This window comes from Euprymna scolopes, chromosome 39 (assembly GCF_053919585.1).
Source record: "Euprymna scolopes isolate OS-2025 chromosome 39, ASM5391958v1, whole genome shotgun sequence".
NCBI lineage: Eukaryota > Metazoa > Mollusca > Cephalopoda > Sepiida > Sepiolidae > Euprymna > Euprymna scolopes.
In genome coordinates, this window is record NC_136520.1 from 39,093,249 (window position 1) to 39,116,446 (window position 23,198).

The following is a 23,198-nucleotide window of genomic DNA, read 5'->3' on the forward strand; positions in this document are numbered from 1 at the left end:
TTACAGTTTTAACAAAAGATCTACAATAATATCAGGGCGCTTCCATTTACACTGAACATCCACAAGATGCCAACATCAATATATTACATTTGAAAGAGTCCGCTGTGGAATTTCCACAGGTCCTGCTAATCTCTTTATTTCGATATTATTTATAGTTATGCGAGAAGAATGTCTCAACAGATATATCAGAGTTTATGAATTCTCAAATGAAATCAAAGCAGAATAAATTCAATGAAACGTGTTCAACTTCAATGAAACGTGTTCAACTTCAATGAAACGTGTTCAACTTCAATGAAACGTGTTCAACTTCAATGAAACGTGTTCAACTTCAATGAAACGTGTTCAAATTCAGGTTTATCTTAAGTAGGACAACCTCTGGAGTGAATGTGGTATTGTGGTGACTGAGTAGGATAAACAATTTTAAGTATCTTTGACCAAGGATGACCAACGACACCCATTATATCCACACTTTCGAATGGCTCTATGCCTAATTTGTTCATTATGTATTTTTTTATATTTTGTGCAAGTAAATATTTCAAAGTAGAATGAATAATGGTAGTGATTGTAACCCGACGGATCACAGGAAATCTAGTTTGCATATATAAAATGGATTCGGGCCAAGATCAAAGTGTAGTATCTGTTCTGCAGATGCTGCACTTAAGATAATTTGTACCTGTCAATGGAAGGGAACCCCGCTATACTGGGACAATTATTATTTTTGGTAACCGGAGTGCCCCCTTTTTGGCTACTTTTAGAGGAGCTGGTTTTTACCCCACATTAAAAACGGCCTCGTGCCTAATTTGCTTTGGTGAGGAAGCAAATAAATACAATATATAAAATGGATTTTACAGGCAACTGGGAAATCGTCTGTGAATTTGATATTCCCTTGACAGTTTCTCCTTCGGAGGAAGCCGGTTCAACCCGCCTAGAATGGATGCTATTCAGCAAACCAAAATAAAATGAATTCTCCCATCAATTTTGACGTATGAGGTTCACGCAACAATTAAGTTGTCTGGAATCCATGGAAATGATTTGTTTATAGCAGTGAAGGCTTGTGTAGAACTATTAACACTTTTTGGAACAACTGCTAATCTCAGTCGGTGCAATTGAATGCCACGGACAGAGCTTAGAGTAGGCCTCAGGTTTTTATATCAGACTTTTCCTTCTCCTAAATGCATTTCTTAACAAAGACCGAGAGTGCATCTCTCCCGGTGATCTTTAAACATGATCCCAGATACAAACCTGAAAATTTCTAGGTTTCAGCTTGGTACATACAATACCTGGTACTCTCAAATGGTCACCCATCTGATACTAGCTAAACTCATTGTTGCTTAACACCAGTGATCAAATGAGAACCAGTGTGTTAATGTGATCATCATGCCATATATATATATATATATATATATATATATATATATATATATATATATATATAAGAACAAAGAATTGATAAAACATAAAAAACACTTTAAGAAAAGTTAAAAACATACTTAATTTTCAAAAAGGAAACACAAATTAAGTGGATTGTCCTTAATCCGCAGAGTTTCGAAAGAAATACTTTCCTTCTCATCAGAGGGTAGGAATTAGCAAAATGCAGAATCGGATTTTGCTTGCAAAGTATTTAATGAAACTACAAGAAAGCCATAGATATATATATGTGTGTGTGTGTGTGTATGGAAGTGAGGTCGTGCAATAATTACATTCTTAGATTGTGGGCTCAGTGTGCTAAGTTAGTTCTGACAGTTACATCATATTTACCAATAGCCTTGAAAAACGTGTGAATCTATAGATCCTCCCTCTTGCTATAGACTAAATAATAGAGTAGACTAGACGCTCAAGCCTTGGTTGTTCAATTAGTCCAGGAGAGACAGATCAATAAAATAGCAGTTTTTTTGTTTTTTTTCTGCATATTCCAGCAGTTTCCAGTCTTCCTGGATTTAAGCAATGCTAGTTAGGGAAAGTTGTGGTTGGAGATTGTACAACCTGTGCTTCACTATAGACTCCCTGCACAGATCAACCATATGGAAGGAATTTTAAATTTGAACATGACAAACCAATGGAAATTCTAAACCTGAATGTATCAAACCAACGGAAATTAAATTCTAAATTTAAGCGTGACAAACAAACAAAAATTTTATTGTGAACTTGAGCGTGACAAACCAATGAAAATTCTATTCTAAACTTGAGCACGGCGAAGAAAGAAAAATGCTATTTTTAACTTGAACGTGTCCAACAGACTCAATAGAAATAATAAAAAAATAAATAAAAACAAAGAAATTATCTCTAATGAATTCTTACAACTTTTATTTCAAAAGCACTTGTTCCCTTAAATGGTATGCTGTCTATTTCTTTGTAAAAATTGGCAGAATGCTTTTTTTTTTCTTAAGTGCCATGAATGATGGCATCAAGTTCCAGCTTTGTAAATATTTTTTTTCTTTCTGAGAAATGGAAAGTTAATATTTTTTAACTGCTTTCACTTTAGTTTGTATATTTGTCAAAAAGGGGGGGAAAAAAAAGAAAAGAAAAAGAAAACCCCTGAAACTTGTTGATTTAGTCTCAGAATAACGCGAAGACACTTGAGACATTTGACATTTAAGATTGTCTGAAATCCTGGAGGAACATTTTGTCGGTTATGTCATGAATGATAGGTACAAGACCAGTGTGAGTTCTGTTCGTGTGAGATGCCGCACACACGTACACACAGATTTGATGCACGCAATTTGCGTGTCTCTACGCGCGTATAAAAATAATCTCATCTTAAAGATAAACGCAACATGTCTAAATAAGCTGTCATTGACATGTTTCAAGATATTTTCAAACAGCCAGGCTATCGTATATATATATATATATATATATATATATATATATATATATAATATATATTATTTAAATTAAATGCAGTTTTAAATATAACACCTCAGTTTATGGAAAGAAACTGAAATCTTAAGATCTCTGTCATTGCAGTTATTATAGGAGCAACTGGACTCCTCCAAAAAAAAATTTCAGAAACTACCTGCCAAATATACCCGGTGAACCAAGTGCAAGAGAGATTCAAACAATTGCACTTAAAGGAACGATCAGAATCTTAAAAAGATCTCCCGGTTGGAATACATGAGTTAGCGGGTGAATGTTTGGCATCCAGTAGGATGCTCCATCCCCAGCTTGAACCAATTGATCAGTGGAACGGCTCATCAGAAACTTGTTCACGTTGGACTTGAAGACAACCATATTATAGACAGCTGGAAAGCAGGAAAACGGAAGACAATTCCACAGGCGTGCAGTTCTAAGAAAGAAGCTTTGATCATGTAATCTATGTTTAGATTTAGGCACAGATAAAGAGTGGGGAAAATTATTGATAATGTTTTCAGCTAGTCTAGTGTTTCTTGTGAAAGTTTGGCGAGGGGGGGGACCATAGATTGAAGCTCAGTTGAACACTTTCCATGAAAATAACGATAAAGCAGAGACAAACTCGCAACATCTCTTCTGTGAGATAGAGGTTGCAGCGAAGAGAAAAGGACATCTCCCACCAGGCCACAAAGTCTATTTTGAACCCTATCAAGGCAGGACAAGTCTTTTCTAGCAACTCCTGCTCATATGTGGCAACAGTATTCCATACTTGGACGTATCTGGCTCTTATATAGATAGAGAATCGCATCAGCAGTGAGATATCTACTGGATCGATAGAAGGATCCGACCATTTTTCCAGCGGCCTTGGCAACAGATTTCTTTACTAACTCGGTGTTTGAGAGGTAAAGGAGAACTTTAATGGAATATTCGAATGTCTACGTATCTCATATAGAGATCAAGTGATACGTCCAGGAAGAGAGCCCCTCGATTTCTTTTGAAGTAAAATGAAACAAAGTGAGAAAGATACATATATATATATATATATATATATATATATATATATATATATATAAGTGAACGTGTCTGTGTGTGTGTGTGTAGATTTTCCAACGCAATAACTCTGTCGATTTTCAGTCTTCAGACTCGAAATTTGATATACCGGGTACTGAGATTTGAGAAAATCTTTGTAATCTGTTTTCAGCCAGAAATTCGGCTGTTAAGGGGTTAAAGTTCAACGATTTGACCTTTGAGAACTCTACCAAACTCCTCCGCCAATTTTGGGTCTAAACAATTGAAATTTTAGATATAGGTTCCTTGGACATGGATCTAACTTAATAACTTGATTTGAGCCCAAAACAAATGTTAAGGGGTCATAATAGGGGTCAAAGTTTTAAAAATTGACCACTTTTTTTTTTTTTTTTCTCAACGCTGGGCTGAAATGCTAGCGTGTGTGTATATATATATATATATATATATATATATATATATATATCATTCAAACACTATCGTGTTTGAATATATGATTAGGTGGCGGTTTTAGTCATTTAGAACTGCTTTAAAGCCTAACCACTCACTCATTTTTCGATCAAATTTCAAACAATTATTATAGTTTATAGATAACCTTCACAGCTATATTGTGAAAAAAAAAATTAAATTTTCGCTCAGTAAAACAAAAGTTATGATGAATTTACTGGTGTTTAAAATCGTAAAAAAAAAAAAAATGTAAGGAGGTGAGTGATGTTTTTTATGACTGGTTTCCATAGCAACTACGTCGCTTCAGCGACTACTGTTGCTACTAATTCAAAAAGAAGTAACAAATGAAACAGAATGAAAGCATGAAAGGAAGATAATTGGGATTTTATTGAAAGACGAGTGCCGTACATTGTTATTATGTGTATGCTATGTTTATGGGGGTAAAAAAATAAGACTGAAATTAAACAAAGAACAAGTGGATTTACTGGAAGCCTGGAAAAATCATGGATTACAATAGAAAAATGTGAGCATGAAAAGTAATGTGGTTAAGCTTAAACATGGAAAAGTAAAGGATTAGTTGTTAAAACTAGAAAAGAAAAGGACAAGATATTCTATTAAAAAATATAAATTTATAACTTAAAATATTGCAGCATTAAGAATTTTTTTTAAATTCAATTTATAACAGTATATAATCAATTCTTAATGCTTCAATATTTTAAGTTATAAATTTATATTTTTTTACTAGAATATCTTGTCCTTTTCTTTTCCAGTTTTAACAACTAGTCCTTTATTTTCCATGTTTAAACTTAACCATATTTCTTTTCATGCTCGCATTTTTCTATTATAATATGTTATCTCCCTTCAGTTTACCACGGTGGTTTTGCGTTGTCTCTCGCGTACTTGTTTTCTTTTCTCTTTATGGTGTTTTAAACTGGAGAATCCTCTTTACCTTTTATTCCCCTTTATTAACGTTGGAATCTAAAAACCTACGAGCTGATCCTGAATTTTTTTTATAGATTTTTTCCTTTCATTGTCATGTGTAAGCTACCATAGTCCTCAATGAAGGCTGAGCGTGAAATAAATAAATAAATATATATATATATATATATATATATATATATATATATATATATATTAAAATTGATACAATTTTGTCCTGTGAAGCTGGTTCTGGCATCAGTTCGAATTATTAACGTCTAAACTGAACAGTTTGAAAACGTTCTCCCAACATCTGACTTCAAACGTCCATTTCAGGGTTACTCTTTGAAATTCTCTTTTTTTCCAGCTAGTTTTCTTTTCTTTTTTTTTTTTGCTTTTTCACCTGATGATGGTTTGACAAAGAATCAGAAACGTTTGTGATATATATGGAACTTGTGTTGATTTTTTGATTTAAAAAAAAAAAAAATGAAAAATAAAAAAAAAAACAATTTAATTAAATGAAAGCTTTATTTTTTACGATGTTTGCTTAAATGAAAAATGCTGCCTAAATATGTGTGCGCACACATGCACATATAGATAATTGTATCTACATAGAAATATTTGTAAGGCGATATAATATTCTATGTATCGAATTTCAGTATTTACTTTAGCAGTGCTCAATATATGAGTAAAGCTAGATAGTAAGTTATGAAAATATATGGCAATTAAGCTACACAGTTTTGTGTTTGATTCTCATAAGGACCATCCTGTGTAGCTTAATTGCCATATATTTTCTTGTGTGTGTGTGTGTGTCGTTATATATATATATATATATATATATATATATATATATATATATATATATATATATATATATATATAATGCATGTATTTTAAGTTTTACATATATACTTGTTGGGTCCTCTAGCCTCAGACCTAGAGTTTAATATCTATTAAAAATACTTGAAATTTTTGTCTCATCCTATGCATAGAAGGCTACAATTTGATAAGTATTATCTATGTCCAGCAGTTTAGATGTCTATAAGTGTCAGACACCTGCAAAGACACAAGTTTAAGTAGTTATGAAGTGCTACTATGTCTATTGTAATAAATTCGTATTCTTGTCTGTTCACAATTTGATTAATATGTACAAAAGGTACACTGTTTCAAAAATTAAGGGGGGGGGAGTAATTAAAACATAATAAGCGAAGTAAATATTTTTAAATATTAAATAAAAATTGAATATTATATTAAAAAAAAGTTAAAACTTAAAAAAATCGAAAAAAAAAAAAAAAAAAAAAAAAACTACCGTAAGGCAAACGAACGATGTTAAATGTAAAAATCGGAAAAACAAAAGAAAACAGAAAAACGAACGTTAAAACTTTAAGAAATCTGAAAAATAAAAACAAAAAAAAAAAAAAAAAAAAAAAAAAAACGAAAAAAATGGCTGAAATAAACTCCGGGTGTTTTTGGGTGTGTTTGGTCGGTCGAGATGGGTGGGGGTGTTACTGAAAACCTAAGAATAAGCGAAGTAAAAAAACAAAAAAACAAAAAAAAAACAGAAAAACGAACGTTATGTGAAAAATGGCTTAATAACCCTGCTTCAATATTAAAATTTAAAAAATAAAAAAAAAGAAAAAAGACATCTCACACCACGATTCGAACCCAAAACCTTTAGATAATGACCCAGCGCTCTAACCAACTGTGTTTAGACAATATATACGAAATTAGGTCATTTTTTAAAAAATCTTTAAACTAAATCAGGTTACGACGTTGTTTGACGCATGCGTAGAACCGATCTCGTCATGAGAGGATGGTTTTTGCTGCCCCCGCCCCCGGTAGAAAAGTGCTGATTTAAGGGTGAAAAAAATTAACGTTTTTAGCCAGTTTTTCGATATTTGTCAGGCAAAGGATGGGGCTTTCATATGAGACCAAATTTGTGAATTTTTGTTCGGTCTGTCAAAAGTTTTTAGCAGACACAAACATACATACATACATTTTCGCTTTTATATATATATATATAGATTAGTGGACACCAGTTGCCTTTAACAGACACAAGTTTATTGAAGTAATGAGTTATTTCCCATTTAATTTTTATAGATGAAAATGGATGTGTTTGATGCTTCAATAAATTCAACATGTGATACATTTTCAGGAAAATCATAAGTTAATATATTCTGTGTATCTTAAATAGTATGTGACTGGACTTTGTCTACCAATGTATCAACCTGGCAACGCCGGGCATATACAGCTAGTGTGTGTGTGTGTGTGTGTGTGTGTATATATACTAGCAGGTCAGTCCGGTTTTGCTTGGGCCCTATGTACTGTTCATAACTTTATGTGCATATATATATATATATATATATATATATATATATATATATACTAAAATGTTTGACTCGTGTCCATGTAACCTACATCTAAAATTTAAAGTGTTTAGACCCAAAATTGGTGGAAAAGTTTGGTAGAGTCTGCAAAGGTAAACTCTTTTAACTTTGACCTCTTGGCAGCCAAATTTTCGCCCAAAAACTGATTAAAAAGCTTGCCCTATGTCTGAATACCCTTTATGTAAAATTTCAATTGTTTAGACCCATAATTTGCTGAACAGTTTGCTAGATATCGCAAAGGTCAAATCTTTTGAACTTTGACCCCTTGGTAGCCAAATAGTCGGCCAAAAAATGATTAAAAAAACTTGCCCTGTGTCTGAATACACTTTATGTAAAATTTCAAATGTTTAGACCAAAAATTGGCTGAGTAATTTGGTAGAGACAGCAGAGGTCAAACTTTAACTTTGACCCCAATTTTGACCCCTTAACATTTATAGTTTTCGGCTCAAATCAAATAAGTTTGATCTATGTCCAAGTAACCTACAGCTAAAATTTCAAATGTTTAGACCCAAAATTGGCGGAGAAGTTTGGTAGAGTTTTCAAAAGTCAAATCGTTGAACTTTGATCTCTTGACAGCCAATTTCCTGTCTGAAAACTGATTAAAAAGATTTTCCCAAATCTCAATACGCCTCATGTCAAATCTCGAGTTTGTAGACTGAAAATTGAGAGTAGTTTGGTAGGGAAATTTACACACACACACACACACACACAGACAATTTTACTTATATATATATGTATGTGTGTGTGTACTTTAAGTTTTACCTGACTTGTTTTAATGTCTCACATTTCTTGAATTTCAGTCCAATGACAGTTGGGTGACTGTGCAAAGTCTCAAGACTTGTACTGATGGCGGTATTCTTGATCCCGATGACCATCTAAATGACGTAGTAGATGATAGAGAGCAGGTAAGTTGAAAACACTTTTTTTCTTTTTTTTTTTTTTTTTTTTTTCTTCCGACATTTTTCTGATTGACCTCAAAATTATTTTTTCTTTCCTTTTTGAAGTTGTCAAAGTATTTACACTGGAGCGACTCTCTTGCATATTTCGAATTTCTTGCAGTTCGCTAACTCCATATTGAGGTCAGCATGTAATCACACTAAGTGGGTTGATGGAAAGCACCGCATTTACTGTCAGCAGAAATCAACAGTTCTTGTTTTTATTCGGCCTTTTGACCACGATCTAAAAGAGTCTTGATGAGTTCTTGAAAGCACATTTTCTTTGGTGATACCTAAAGAAAAAGGCTTTCTAACATTGGCTTTAAATTTTTGTGTTCTAGCTAGCTAAGAGTGTTATTTTCACAACGTTCCAGCCGATGTAACCACCGACCTTCTTCAGATGGATCTTGTGGCACTCTGGAATCTTTCTGGTGGACTATGGAATTTCAAACGGAACCCTTTTCAAATGGAACCCTTTATTTAATCCATGGGGGTAGTATACTTTCGTTCCATCAGCCATTACTAGGCATCAGTTTTAAATAATTTACAATTATATTCTGAGTATTGAACACGCCAAGGATTGAACCTATAACCACTTATAACTGAATTTTACCAAGAACTTATGCCAGAGGTCCTTGTGGATAATTTACTTTCAGTCTGAAATTTTATATAGGTACTTGAGTTTGAGAAAGATTTCTTTAAGACACATATTCTTTGTAGTACAATTTTCTCTTGTACAGTACCTTATCTTATTTATGTGAGCAATACGTTGTTGATGTTCTTGTTATTATTATTATTATTAACAACTATTAATAGGTTATCTTTTTTATAACATTAAAGAAAAAGAGTTCTATTTGTTTTGTTTTTATGTATAGCCTTTAGACATTTTTAATATATATCTGTACTTTCTTTGTGGTGTCTATCGATACAGGGATGCAAATTAAACCCAGGCCCTATAAGATCAAATGACTTTGGTAAAATGTTATGAAAAATAAGGTCGTAAATGACAGAAGAGAGAATCAGAATTTTCTCTCCCCTGATCTCGAGAACATAGTGCAATGAGGAAAGAAATAGCTGGTTAATTTTAATGCATCTAAAACCAAGCTTCTATCTTTATATCATAACGCTCTGATCCCTGTGTGACATCAATTGAAATGAATAACTCTTGTCTTGGGGAGGTTCCATGTTTTGACAAGCTTCTGGGTCTGACCTTTACTCCTGATTTGAAATGGAACACGAACATCAAATCCGTTGCCAAGGTTGCTGGAAAAATTATGGGATCATTCTACCGCTCCAGTAGATATCTCACTGCTGATGCAATTCTCTATCTGTATAAGAGCCAAGTACGTCCTAGAACGAAGTACTGTTGCTACATCTGAGCAGGAGCTGCTAGAAGAAACTTATCCTGCCTTGACAGAGTTCAAAATAGACTTTGTAGCCTAGTGGGGATGCGCTTTTCTCTTCCCTGCAACTTCTTTCCCAGACAAGAGATGTTGTGAGCCTATTTCTGCTTTATCATTATTTTCATGGCAAGTGCTCCTCTGAGCTCCAATCCATGGTCTCCCCCTCGCCAAATTTTCACAAAAAACACTCCTCTAGCTGAAACCACTATCAATAATTTCCCCCACTCTTTATCTGTTCCTAAACCTAAACGTAGATTCCATGAACAAAGCTTCTTTCTGAGAACTGCACGCCTGTGGAACTCTGTTCCGTTTTCCTGCTTTCTAACTGACTAAAATATGGTCGTCTTCAAGTCTAACGTAAACAAATTCTTGATGAGTCATCCCTTTAAGTAATTCAATTTACCAAATTTTCACTACTAACAATTATTACGATATTGTCCCATGAACTACTGTATACTCATTAACCCTTATCCTCGAGTGGCCTGCAGGCCTTGATAAGTGGTGGCTCCTTTGTAAAAAGAAAAAAAAAACTTTGTGAAAAGGTGCAGCTGTTATATTGATGGTGATGTACCTTTTATTATTTATGATGAAAGTAATTGTTCTTGTGTTTCTGAATTTTTGAGATGAGGATTGCTCATTTATATTATTTGGATTATTATTCTCATCTTGAGTGTTATTTTTCAATTTTCAAATAATACGCATGCTATCCTATTAATATTAGGTTGGTGCAAATATAATGTCGTCTTTTGACATGAAGTTGAACGTCAAAAACATTTTTGCATCAACCTAATATTAATAGGATAGTGGGTGTGCTATTTATTTTATGTGTTACGCTTGCATTTGAGTGACTGTTATTTAATTGTTATAGACTTCCATTTCTTGTAATAAATCATTTTACCAAGAATTCTTCATAAGTTTTGATTTTGGTTTCGATCATAACTGAAGGAATCGTTATATATATATATATATATATATATATAGTTTTTTTCATAAGTTTTTGTTTTGGTTTCGATTCAAGTCATATGGATATATATTTTTACTTTTGAAATCGCAACCTTATGATATATAAAAATCGATAGAACACTAACTCTATAATAATATATACAAAATCTGGGTACTCTTGCATAATTTGACCTGAATTCTCGTGATTTCCCGCCAAGCCCGGATTGGGTGAGACCGGCAATCATCGGTGTCAGCCGAGCGGCATAACAGACGCAGACTAAGGAAAAAAGCAAAACAAACCAAAAAAAAAAAAAAAAAAATACAAATGCAAATTATCAAAAAATAACAAAAAACCTACCTTGAAAAAAGCAAATATGTTTATTTATTTTAGTTTTTTTTTTTTTTCAAAATATTTATCAACAGCAAGTTATTTAAATATTGTTATCTTCAAGTAAAGGTTGTTTACCCCGTATAAATGTTAGGTGTAAGTACATTTTTTTTGTTTTTCTTTAACCGTATTTTTTTTCCTTGTTCTTTATTTTATTTTCAAGACTTAGTTCAGTCAAGTTTTTTTTGGAGGGGAGGGGGTACACACAAATAGAAAAACTTGTTTTTTTTGTTTTTTTTTTTCCGAGAAATAGTCCAGACCCAGAGCGGTTCAAGGATTCTCCCTATGTTATGTTTTCTTTGGTTGAATAGAGATTCATCAATTTCTACAGTGTGCCCTGGGCGACCTATCTGCCGGGGATTCCTCAGGAAATACTCCGGACAAATTTCTCTCAGAAAGTTCTTCCAATCAGTGTACGTGTGTTTGGATATAACACTGCATTCTCTTTAATATTTTTAGGGTTGCCATTTCGAACACCCATAAATAGATTATTTTTACAATTACAAATTGGATTGTACAAAAAACGATCGTCTGTGTGCAATGATACCCATTGGGTACATTGTTCATTGGTACTCCGCCAGGAGAAGACATCCTTTATGCACAATCTTTTTTTTTTTAGTAAACATTTGTGCTCACAATTGGTGCACCTAACCTCATTCTTTGGGAAAGCAATTTCTTTTCTTAACAGTATGAGATTGTTTGCATCAGCGTTTCCATTTGTTTTTCTAGCATGCACAGATTTATTTCCTTGCCTGTCATTTTTTTCTGTTTGGCGAGTCTGAAAATATAGTTGTTTGTCAGCTTTTTTGGGTTCAGTCGATTTCTTTCAATTCGAATGTCGTCTGCTTTCATTTACATATCGCTTTTTCATTGGCTAATCGAACTCTCAGAAATTGAAAGTATAAGAAAAAATTCAAAATAAATAAATCATTAAAAATAACTAATCATACAATAAAAAATTACTAAAAACAAACAAAAAAAAAACTTTTTAAAGTCGAATTAACGTTTCAACATTTGAACAATGCTTGGCTTTCACCGATGATTGCCGGTGTCGCCCGATCCGGGCTTGACGTGAAATCACGAGAATTCGGGGCAAATTATGCAAGAATTAAAATACATTTAAGCATACTTTACAATCGGACGTCCCTGCTAGCTTAGATAAATGCTTTTGCAGCTTTAATAAAAGAGCTACAATAATATTAAAGCGTTTCTATTTATGCTGAACATCTACAGAATGCTAACATCACTATATTACATGTGAGTTCGCTGTGGACTTTCCACAGGTCTCGCTAGTTTGTGTTATTTTGACTATTGTTCTCATTTTCAGTATTCTTCTCGCAATATTTCAGCTGATTTAACTTCTGGACTCAGTTTTAAGTGGCACTCTTCTGTAGGTTGAAGGTTCAATCCTCAGTATGGGCAATACTAAAAATACAGTTGTGAATTAAAACTTCTACCTGATCATGGCTAACAACACAAGGACATGCTACCCCCATGAATTTCATTCGAAACTGTTCAGATTTGTGTGTTTGGCAGAAAAATTCCCACGTTTGGCAAGGTATACTTAAAGATTGGAGGCTACATCGGCCGAAACCTTGTGAGAACAACACTCAAAATAAGAACAGTAGTTCAAATAATTTAAATACTAATTTCATACATTTCAGTCAATTGGTGGCTGAATGCACGTGACAGTTGGGGTTGACTAATGGCGATGTAAGTGATAAAAAATTGTGGAGATTATGAATGAAGAAGTCTAATTTTATTAAAAAAAAAAAAAAAAAAAAAACTAAAAAAAAATATAAATAAGATTGAGGTTTGTAAAAATGTAATAAGGAAAGGTAAAAAAAATGTTTTCCTAAATTCAATAAATTTCAATTTCAATAAATTTCAATTTCAATAAATTTCATTAAATAAATTTCAATAAATAAATTTCAATAAATTATTTTTCCGTTTATCTCAATGTTAAAAAGGAAAAATAAGTTCTTATTTAGACTTAAACTTGATTAAAATGAACAAAAAAAAAAAATTTTCCTATTTAGTCAATAAATTATTTTTACATTTATCTCAATGTTAAAAAGGAAAAATAAGTTATTTAGAATTCACCTTGATTAAAATGAACAAAAAAACAAAAATACAGAAAAATCTTTGTGTTCACGGAACAAAAATGGTACATTCCATAAATTGATCAAGTAGTTTTATTTTTAGCCAAGAAAACCAAATTTTACAAGGAAGTGAACCTGGAGCCGCCATGTTGTTTCAGAATCTGTTAAAATTCAAGAGGGACAACTCAATTCGATTATAGTGTATTCAAAATAATTCAAACTTTTTAATCACAAAAAATTTGATGTTCTTAGTTAAAAATAAAACTACTTGATCAATTTACGTGATTTTTGTAATATGACATCTCCGTTTCATGACGGGTACATACCCTATAAAGAGTTTTCTGTATTGATTTAAAAAAAAAAAAAAAAAAAAAAAATGCGAATTTTAAATAAGAATTTTAAATAAGCTTTCTGCATGAGAAAAAAAAGAGTAATTTTATATTTACCTCCCTTGGATCAAGAATTGACTTAAGATTGACGAAGACGCATATTCTTTGTAGTACAATTTTCTCTTATACAGTACCTTATCTTATGTGAGCAATACGTTATTGATGTTGTTGTTGTTGTTGTTGTTGTTATTATTATTATTATTATTATTATTATTATTAACAACTATTAGTAGGTTATCTTTTTTATAACATTAAAGAAAAGAGTTCTGTTTTTTTTTTTTTATGTATAGCCTTTAGACATTTTTAATATATATCTGTACTTTATTTGTGGTGTGTCTATCGATACAGGGGTGCAAATTAAACCCAGACCCAGTAAGATCAAATGACTTTGGTAAAATGTTATGAAAAATAAGACGGTGGTATTAAATTTTTTTTTCTTTTGTTTTTGTACAATAATTTTGTTGAGTTTTCATGCACATGGAGCAACCCCAAACAATGCTTTACTTCATTCATAATTTGAATATAGATATAAAATTGGAAATATGGGGTTCAGGGCTTGGAGTAGGATTAGTTTTCATTAATCGCTGGACAATACTGAGGATATCTGTTACTCTGTGTGTGTGTGTGTGTGTGTGTGTGTGTGTGTGTGTGTGTGTTCTTGAGTTTGAGAAAGATTGCCAAGTTCAACCAGATGCACCTGAAGAATATCGGTGGTTTCAATTGTCGAAATGTGAAAATAAGATTCGAGTAGTACTCAAAATAATCCAAACATTTTAATAAGGTTTTATTAAGTTAATAATAAAAGGGTTGATATGCCATAAAACAAACCAACCAAGCCAAACCTATTTCTCTTTCTAAGTCATCGATTTAGAGATACTACATATCGAGATATATTTTCGATTAGCACCTTAGTCAGCTCCAAAATCGTACTGGGGTCTGTTGCTTCTTGAGACTAAGATTATAAATAAATATTTTTCCCTTGCGGACTAATTTATATTTACTCTGGTGGTAGTGGTGACTTCTGGAGTTATTGGCTTTTGTTCAGTTGCATTCGTTCGTATGATTGTATCTAGTTTGAATGATGATAGGGTATTTTATATATATATATATATATATATATATATATATGTATGTATACTGGTGAGTTAAATTTTAATGACCAAAGAATATAATCTATCCACAACCATGATTTTTGTTTATTTTTTATTTTTATTTTATTTCTAAGTAAATGATTATATTTTCTCCATAAATGTTTTCTATGTTTCATTGTACAGATGTAAAATATAGTTCATTGTGTTATCATGTAACTGATCAGAGACAAATAGATATTAAAAATTATAACAAATAGTATGTAGTATGTAACACTGTATTGGAAAAAGAATAATTTTCATTCGTTAAGGGTTTAAGAAGTCAAAGTGATGGGGAAAAAAATACCTAAAGTGAGGAGGATGGAAATCAAATTTAAAAACTTACTAAAAAGTGATATTCAAAGGTAAGCCCATCCCCAACCCAAATTATCCAATTCTATGAGGGAAAGATCTTACAAAACCATCTTGAATTCTGTGTGTGTGTCAGGTATATATATATATATATATATATATATTCAAATTTTTAAATCACTTAGAAAACTGTAAGTTGATTACAAATATTTATCAACTTGCAAAGATTATAACAGCTCAATATTTCATCATATAGTGAGATAGAGCTAAGTGTATATATACATAAATTGATGAAAAAATGAAATAAAAAGGGTTTTACTAAAAATGTATGACCAAAATTATGCCCGATCACTGTATCACTAACTGCTCCTGCTGTTTGTCATATAGAAACGTGTAAAGTTGCTTGAATTAGCAGGAGCCAAATCAATTTTGTGGTGCTGAATTTTTGTCGTACATAAGGAGCTTTACTAAAAATGTATGACTAAATAATGTATGCTTATTTGCTCCTGCTGATGATTTGCTATTAAAGCAACTTTAACACGAATGAACTACTTGGTTTGTCAGTGCAAAATATTGTAAAAATCTGTTGTGGTATTATGAAATATAAAAAAATAAATAATAAAATGAATTTACTCACAAGTTTCAGTCAGGAGGTTATTTTTTGGCAAATATATTTTTCGATTCATATAAAAATTATTTACAAAAAATAAATTTTAAATATTTACTTTCTGCCTTAAGACAGAATAAGTACATCAGTATTTATTTACATAATGGACTACTTTTCTAGTAAAACCGTAAATTACAACATCTATTGATCCATCAAAATTCAAGTAAAGAATTATAATGGAGAAAAATGAAACAATTATATTTTTCCAATTCTGTGAGCCATTTTTTTTTTTTTTTTTTTTACATTAAAAATCTGTAAACAAGTTTATTTTTTGGATTAGTTGTGCCTTGATTTTACTAATTATTCACAACTAAAAATTAACCACGGTTTTATGTACATTTAATTAAATCCTAAAAGACTGAGACAATTATTTGGCACACTGTATCGTAAAAAACAAAAATAGTTCTCATTCATTAAGGATTTAAGAAGTCGAATCGACTTCGATAGTTTTGAGTTTAATTCAAAAAACAAAACAAACAAACAAAAAAAAAACCAGCAATAGTTGATGATAAGGATTTCTTCTATTTTTTACAAAAATTCAAATTTTGAAGCAAAGGTTACTTGTAAAATTTAATTTGCCAAAAAAAAAAAAAACTGTTGAAAGTTGTGACTGTGACTAAATTCGTTTTGTTTTTTATTTCAATAATAAATAAATAAATAAACTTGTTTCTTATGTATTTAGTTTTTTACAATGATAAAAATTTTTTAAAAAGTGGCACACTGGGTTTAAAAAGTCTGTCTTTAAGGATTTGCCGAAAATAATTGCAACTGTGATTAAAGTCATTTTATGCTTATTTTAATAACACTTTCTGAACTAACAGACTCAGTAGATTGGGAGTATTTAATAAAAATCTGCAATTTTCTTTAGTAAGTATCTTTTTACGTATGGACTTATTTATGGGCATTTAATAGTATCTATTTATTAAATAATTTTATATGTATAATTCTTAATAATTGTATTTATTTTTATTACGTATATTTATTTATATTTTTTTTATTATATAGTTGACTGCCATTTATGAAGAGCAGCCTGCAGGTCATCTTGATAATAATGGTGATGGTGCCAGTGCGAGTTCTGTCGGAACATCTAGTCCTGACATCTTCCAAAGCAATAATGGTCCCAGTGGTGCTAGTAAAGGAGAATTCAAAGGCTCCAGCCTGTCTGATAATGATGTCATTGTTACTTTGGAGGATGTTCCTTCGGGTGAGTTGGATTTTGTTTCGGATATTTTGCTCTCTCTGTCTCTTACAGACATGCACACATATCTTCTAACCTGTAAAGTTATCTTATTCGATTTTCAAAGTCAAGTCTAAATGGTATTTAAGCTGATAAATTAAACTTCTGGCTTGATAATTTTTGTTTATCATGGTAGCATGGGGTGGAGAGGGCTCCCGTAAGCCGTGGTGAAGGCAACCTTTCTAGGAGAAGCAAATCTCTGATTTAAAAAACCATAAAGCGGGAGACCAGTACCCGCATTAAGCTGATCTGCAGTTTAACTTGTTGCTGGCTATCTTGCTCTTGCTTGTTGCTGGATCTCAACATTTTGAACCGAGAGAGAGACTTAGCTGTCATACAAAGCTAAGACTCTGTAACATCATCTGTGTATAGATACTCCCTCAGGCATTTGTCTATAAAAATGGTCCTGTGGCGATGGAAGTCATTTTTGGGCTGAGGAAGTGGCACTCGTCTGACAAGACGTTGCAATCATCATGTTAGCAATATATTAGATTGGTGCAAAAGTAATGTCGGTTTTGACGTTCAACTATATATATAAAAACATTATTTTTGTACCAACTTAATATTAACTTAGCTACAATTCAAATGATCCCTTTTTTGGAGAAGCATCCGAAATAAAATACTGCACCTGCAGTGTCATTTGTCTGATCAAGAGATCAGAGGTGAGTGTAGCGATAGAGCAGTTTCTATGACGTATTTCATCTATAATATAGATCTCATCTGTCTGTTTAAATGTATGTATATCTGCCTAAAACTTTCAATAGAGGCGACGGATTTTCATGAAATCAGTATCGTTTTGAAGCTCGACTCTTTGGACGACAAATATCGAAAAATTGGCCAAAAACATTAATTCCTTCACCCTCAACTGGACACTTTTCTACAGGGAGGGGGTCGCTTTTTTCGCCGATATTTTCGAAATTCATCCCTCTTTTCGGTTGACTAACCTTAATTTAAACCTTCGCTATTTCCAGTTTCATAATGGGTGTAACAGTAAACAAAGACGTCACTTTTTTTATTTTTTTTTTTGTTATGTTCTGTTCCTCCTTCGTGGTACAGTCTTTGCTATAAAATGGTCCGTTTTTGTGTGGCATGTAGTTTGAAAATTGAAGATACATTACAAATGAAGATTGAATTTATAAACAAAATAAGCATTGCAATAAGTAAATTTATCTTAATAAGAAAAAGGTGAATCAACAAGTTATCTGAACTATCGTTGGTTAAAAAATTCTAGTTAAAGGAGAGAAAACGTCCAGTTATCTGTGAGCCGCATTATTTTGAGTGAGTAAAAAGTCAATTATTATTTTCTTATACGTACGAATTTCACACCCTTTTCTAGCAGGGCAGTTCTGGAACCAATCACAGCAATGTGCGATGGTACCTGATTGTGAAAATGGCCAAAAGGGGTTATGCAGAGTTTTTTTCTGAGAGTGACAACATTTCTCTATAATATAAAAAAATTAAAGCCTGATCCGCACAAATCTATTAACACATTTCGAGTTATGCAAAATCGTGAACTTTCACTGAGCATACTGGAAGAAATTAGAATCCATCTGAAGAAAAATATGCCTCAAGTGAAATAAATAAAAAGATAAAAATTGCCAAATGATAGACATCTTCACTTATACAGGGTGTTTAAAACCAAAAATTAAAAAAAAATGCCATCCGTGAAATCTAATATATATAAGTCAAGTCAATCTCTTGCTTTATATTTTACTAGCAAAAGTACCCGTCGTTGACTGGGTTCAAAAACAACCTACAGAAAATGGACTCTGATTTATGAAAATATGATAGGTTATGAAAAGGAAGGGTTGTAAATTTGGGTTGAATTTGAGGGTATCAAAACCAAAGCAAAATATGATGAAAGTAAAAATAAAGTAGATAAACCCCATAATTTATTATACCATACCTGTTCACACTGAAACACTTATCACAATATTCTGTGGATCTATATTAAAAAACCTTGTTAAACTTTGTGACATATTTCCATTCTATGGAGGTCAGGTGCAAACCAACACCCCATAATTTTATTATACCATATTTCTTCAAACTGAAATATAATTATCAAAGTATACTTACGCAGGTAGACATGAAAAGTTTTTATTAAAGTTTGTGCCTATTTACATTTTATGGAGGCCAGGCACGAACGCAGACCCCACAATTTTATCATACCATCCCTATTTAAGTTAAAACATGCTTATCAAAGTATTCTTATGAACATCTATATCAGAAACACTTGTAAAGGTTTTTTTTTTTTTTTTTAAATTTTTTTTTTTCCATACTTTGTGGACCAGACGCGAACGCAGACCCCACAATTTTAATGAACCACTGTCCTGCCAGATCAAACATACCCATTCCTGTGTCTTGATACATCTATCATTATATGTAATCAGTTTTTTAAAATAGTCAACCATATAGGAGCCTATTCGTGACCAGACACATACGCACACAGACATTTAGCTTTATATTATAGATTATTGAGAGGTTTCTTACAAAATCAATAGTTCATTCTGGTTTGTCAGTTTTTTATGGTTTGTTGCAGCATATTATTAAGAATAAAAAATGTAATTCAATTCTTTCCAGAAAATACTAAATTATTTTTAGGTATGGGCAAAATGAATGCCGATGTTCAAAATGTATAAACATTTTGACCCCTCCCTTTACTTAAAAAAAACACCAAAAATCAGGAAATTAACCAATTTTAATGAAATTTTCAGTATTTATTTTAAATGATGATCGCGGAATATAATAAACTAATTATTTTTTAAATCCGAATGGAAATGTATTATTTTGTTTAAACAAAAAATACCTTTACTAAAGTTATAGTTTTCAGTCGTAAATAAAAAACGCAAGACTTTATTTTTGCTTTTTTTATTTTTTTTAAATTTTATTTTTGTAAAGCATCGTAATTTGTAACAATAAAAATAAAATAATTTTTATAGGAACATTACGAAAAAAGCCCCTAAAATCCGTACTAATGAATTCTATATAACTTGGAGAAAAATGAATTTCTCAAACTAACGATATTACCATTGAATTAAGCATTGCTTATTTAATATTTTCACACAAAAAAATTATAATTGCAAAAAATCTTTCTTTTTTTTTTTTTAAATTACAGGTTTCGCATAATTTTTATATGCAAAATTTTAATAATTTCCTTGCTCGTAATTTCCTTTCGGCGTAACATATTTTTTATATAATATTGAACAATAATTAAGAAAAAAAAGAAAAATTTAAATAGGAACATAGAAAATAATTAAATTAAAAAATGCAAAAATTAATACAAACGTTCAAGAAAGGAATGTACGGATGTGCGACTGGAACAAAGAAAAGAACTTCCTCCCTTTTAATTACATGACGTCATTTTCACAGTCTTTCGACTGCCTGAAATTTTGAGCCTTTGTAATTTTCATGTTTACAAAATTTTAGTTTGTTGCGTTTTGCGAACGCCAGAATCACTCGGTTTTGGGCTAATTAATTTGTTTTGTACAAACAAGGTGTTTTTTTTTTTTTTAATTTAATTCAATATTTTAGGACTTTACTTTACTAATTATCTTTGAAATAGACCCAGAAAACTAATATTTATCTTTTAAAGGATTTTTTACAATGAATTTATTTAATTTCAAAATTTTGCTGAATTGGGTAGCTTGCCACGAAAACATTTTCATAACTTTTTTTTTCACGTGTACAAATATTTTTTTTTCCTTTTGGAAATTAAGTTCAGTCCTTAATCTTTCAAATACAATAAAAAATTAGTTGGAAACCTACAAAACAATTATCATAAATCGGCTTTCAAAACTAGTTCCCCCATTTTTGTCCGCCTATTTTTGCCCGTTTCGTATGGACGGAAATCTTGAAAAAAAAACAGGGAACATAACTCTGTATTCATTAATAAGAGTTATTTCCCTTAGTTTCAAACCACTGTTTAAAAAAAAAAATATATCGTTGAGAAGAAAAAACAAATTACAAGTAAAAACGCTATCGTACAACGCCCGATAGGTGAAGTTACTAAATAAAATTCATAGTTCTATTTGTTACAAACAGTTGACTGGTTCAACAAGTTTCAACCATGAATCTCAACAGTTTTATCACACCTTGATATGATGTACAAATTTTTTACTAATTCTGAAACGCTCCTCTTTTGATAGGTATGGGAAAATGAATGCCGATGCTAAAAATGTATAAACACTTTGACCCCTCCCTTTACTTAAAAATTCACCAAAAATCAGGAAATTAACCAATTTTAATGAAATTTTCAGTATTTATCAAATAATGATCGCGGAATATAATGAACTAATTATTTTTATTTAAATCCGAGTGGAAATGTATTATTTTGTTTAAACAAAAAATACCTTTACTAAAGTTATAATTTTCAGTAGTAAATAAAAAACGCAAGACTTTATTTTTGCTTTTTTATATAAATAAAGTATCGTAATTTGTAACAATGAAAAAAAAAAAATTTTTACATGAACATTACAAAAAAAGCCCCTAAAGTCCGTACTAATGAATTCGATATAACTCCAAGAAAAATGAATTTCTCGAACTACCGATATTACCATTAAATTCAGCATTGTTTATTTAATATTTTCAGACAAAAAAAAAATTATAATAGCAAAAATACTTCTACTTTTTTTTTTTAATTTACAGATTTCGCAGAATTTTTATATGCAAGATTTTAATAATTTCCTGGCTTGCAAGAATGTGAAACTTTCGGCGTAACATAATTTTTATATTATCTCGAACAATAATTAAAAAAAAATTAATTTAAAACAGGAACATAAAAAATAATTAAATTTGATACAAAGGTTCAGAATAGGAATGTATGGATGCACGTCTGGAGAAAAAAAAAAAATGACTTCATTTTGAAACAGCGTTTTGATTGGCTGAAATTTTGGGCCTCTTTATAATCGTGTTTACAGTTTTTTTTAGTTTGTTGCGTTTTTGGCAAATTCTAAATTACTTGCTTTTTGAGGGCTAATTGAGTTTTTTTGTTTTGTTTTTTTGCACAAACAAGCTGTTTTTTTTTTTGGTTTTTTTAAATTTAATTCAATATCTTAGGACTTAACTAATTATCTTTGAAATAAACTCAGAAAACTATATATCTTTTAAAGAATTTTTATAATGAATTTATTTAACTTTAAAATTTAGCTGAATTGGTTAGCTCGCCGTGAAAACATTTTTCATAACTTTTTTTTCACGTGTACAAATATTTTTTTCCTTTAGGAAATTAACTTTAGTCTCTAATCTTTCAACTTCAATGAAAAAGTAGTCGGAAGCCTACAAAAAAAAATATGATAAATCGGCTTTTAAAAAATGGGTTCCCCTATTTTTGCCCGTACCTATCTTTTGGCATTATCTTGATTGTGATGGACAACTTCAGTTCAGATATAATCTAGGGACTCTATATTATATTTCTCTTACATATCTGAATTTTTGAGATTTTGTATATATATATATATATATATATATATATATATATATATATATATATAAAATATAAGTTACAATAAGTTTACTAAGGTAATCAAAATGGTAAACTTAAAATGTATTATAAATATTAAAGAGTTAATATTTACAAGTAAAATAAACTCAGCCAGATGTAAAAAGCTCAATAAAACCGAGAAGGAAATAGAGCTTATAATATGAACAAATGATTAATAAAACATGTTAAAAGACATCTTGAAAAAGAGTTAAAAACATATTTAATTTTAAAAAAGGAAGCACAAGATAAGTGGATAGTCCTTAATCCACAGATTTTCGAAGAAATACTCTCCTTCTCATCAGAGGGCAGGAATTAGCAAAATGCAGGATCGGATTTTGCATATAAAAGTATTTAATAAAACAAGTAAGTCACAGATCTTACTTGGTTAAAAAAAAGGGGTGAGGTAAGGGGAACAGGAGGCAAAAGAAAAATAAAAAGATTTCACATGAATGGATAGTCCGGTGAAGGGTAAAAATCCAAAAATGGTAAAATCCAAGACGGTCGAATTTAAAATTTCAATCCAATGGGTAAATTCCAAGTGGTCCAAAATCATCCAAAAGGCAAAGTTCCTTGGAAAAAAGCGCAAATGGAA

General features: G+C 31.1%; 1 protein-coding gene across 6 annotated transcripts in view; it reads left to right on the forward strand.

Moving 5' to 3' along the window:
• Positions 1 to 23,198, forward strand: part of LOC145263764 (partitioning defective 3 homolog) — a 522,695-nt gene that overhangs the window by 299,298 nt on the left and 200,199 nt on the right. For all 6 annotated transcript variants that reach the window (XM_080120803.1, XM_080120802.1, XM_080120805.1 and 3 more), the window contains exons 3-4: positions 8,426 to 8,530; positions 16,896 to 17,094. In XM_080120803.1, coding sequence (XP_079976929.1) covers positions 8,426 to 8,530; positions 16,896 to 17,094 — 304 coding nt within the window. The remainder of the gene's footprint in view (positions 1 to 8,425; positions 8,531 to 16,895; positions 17,095 to 23,198) is intronic.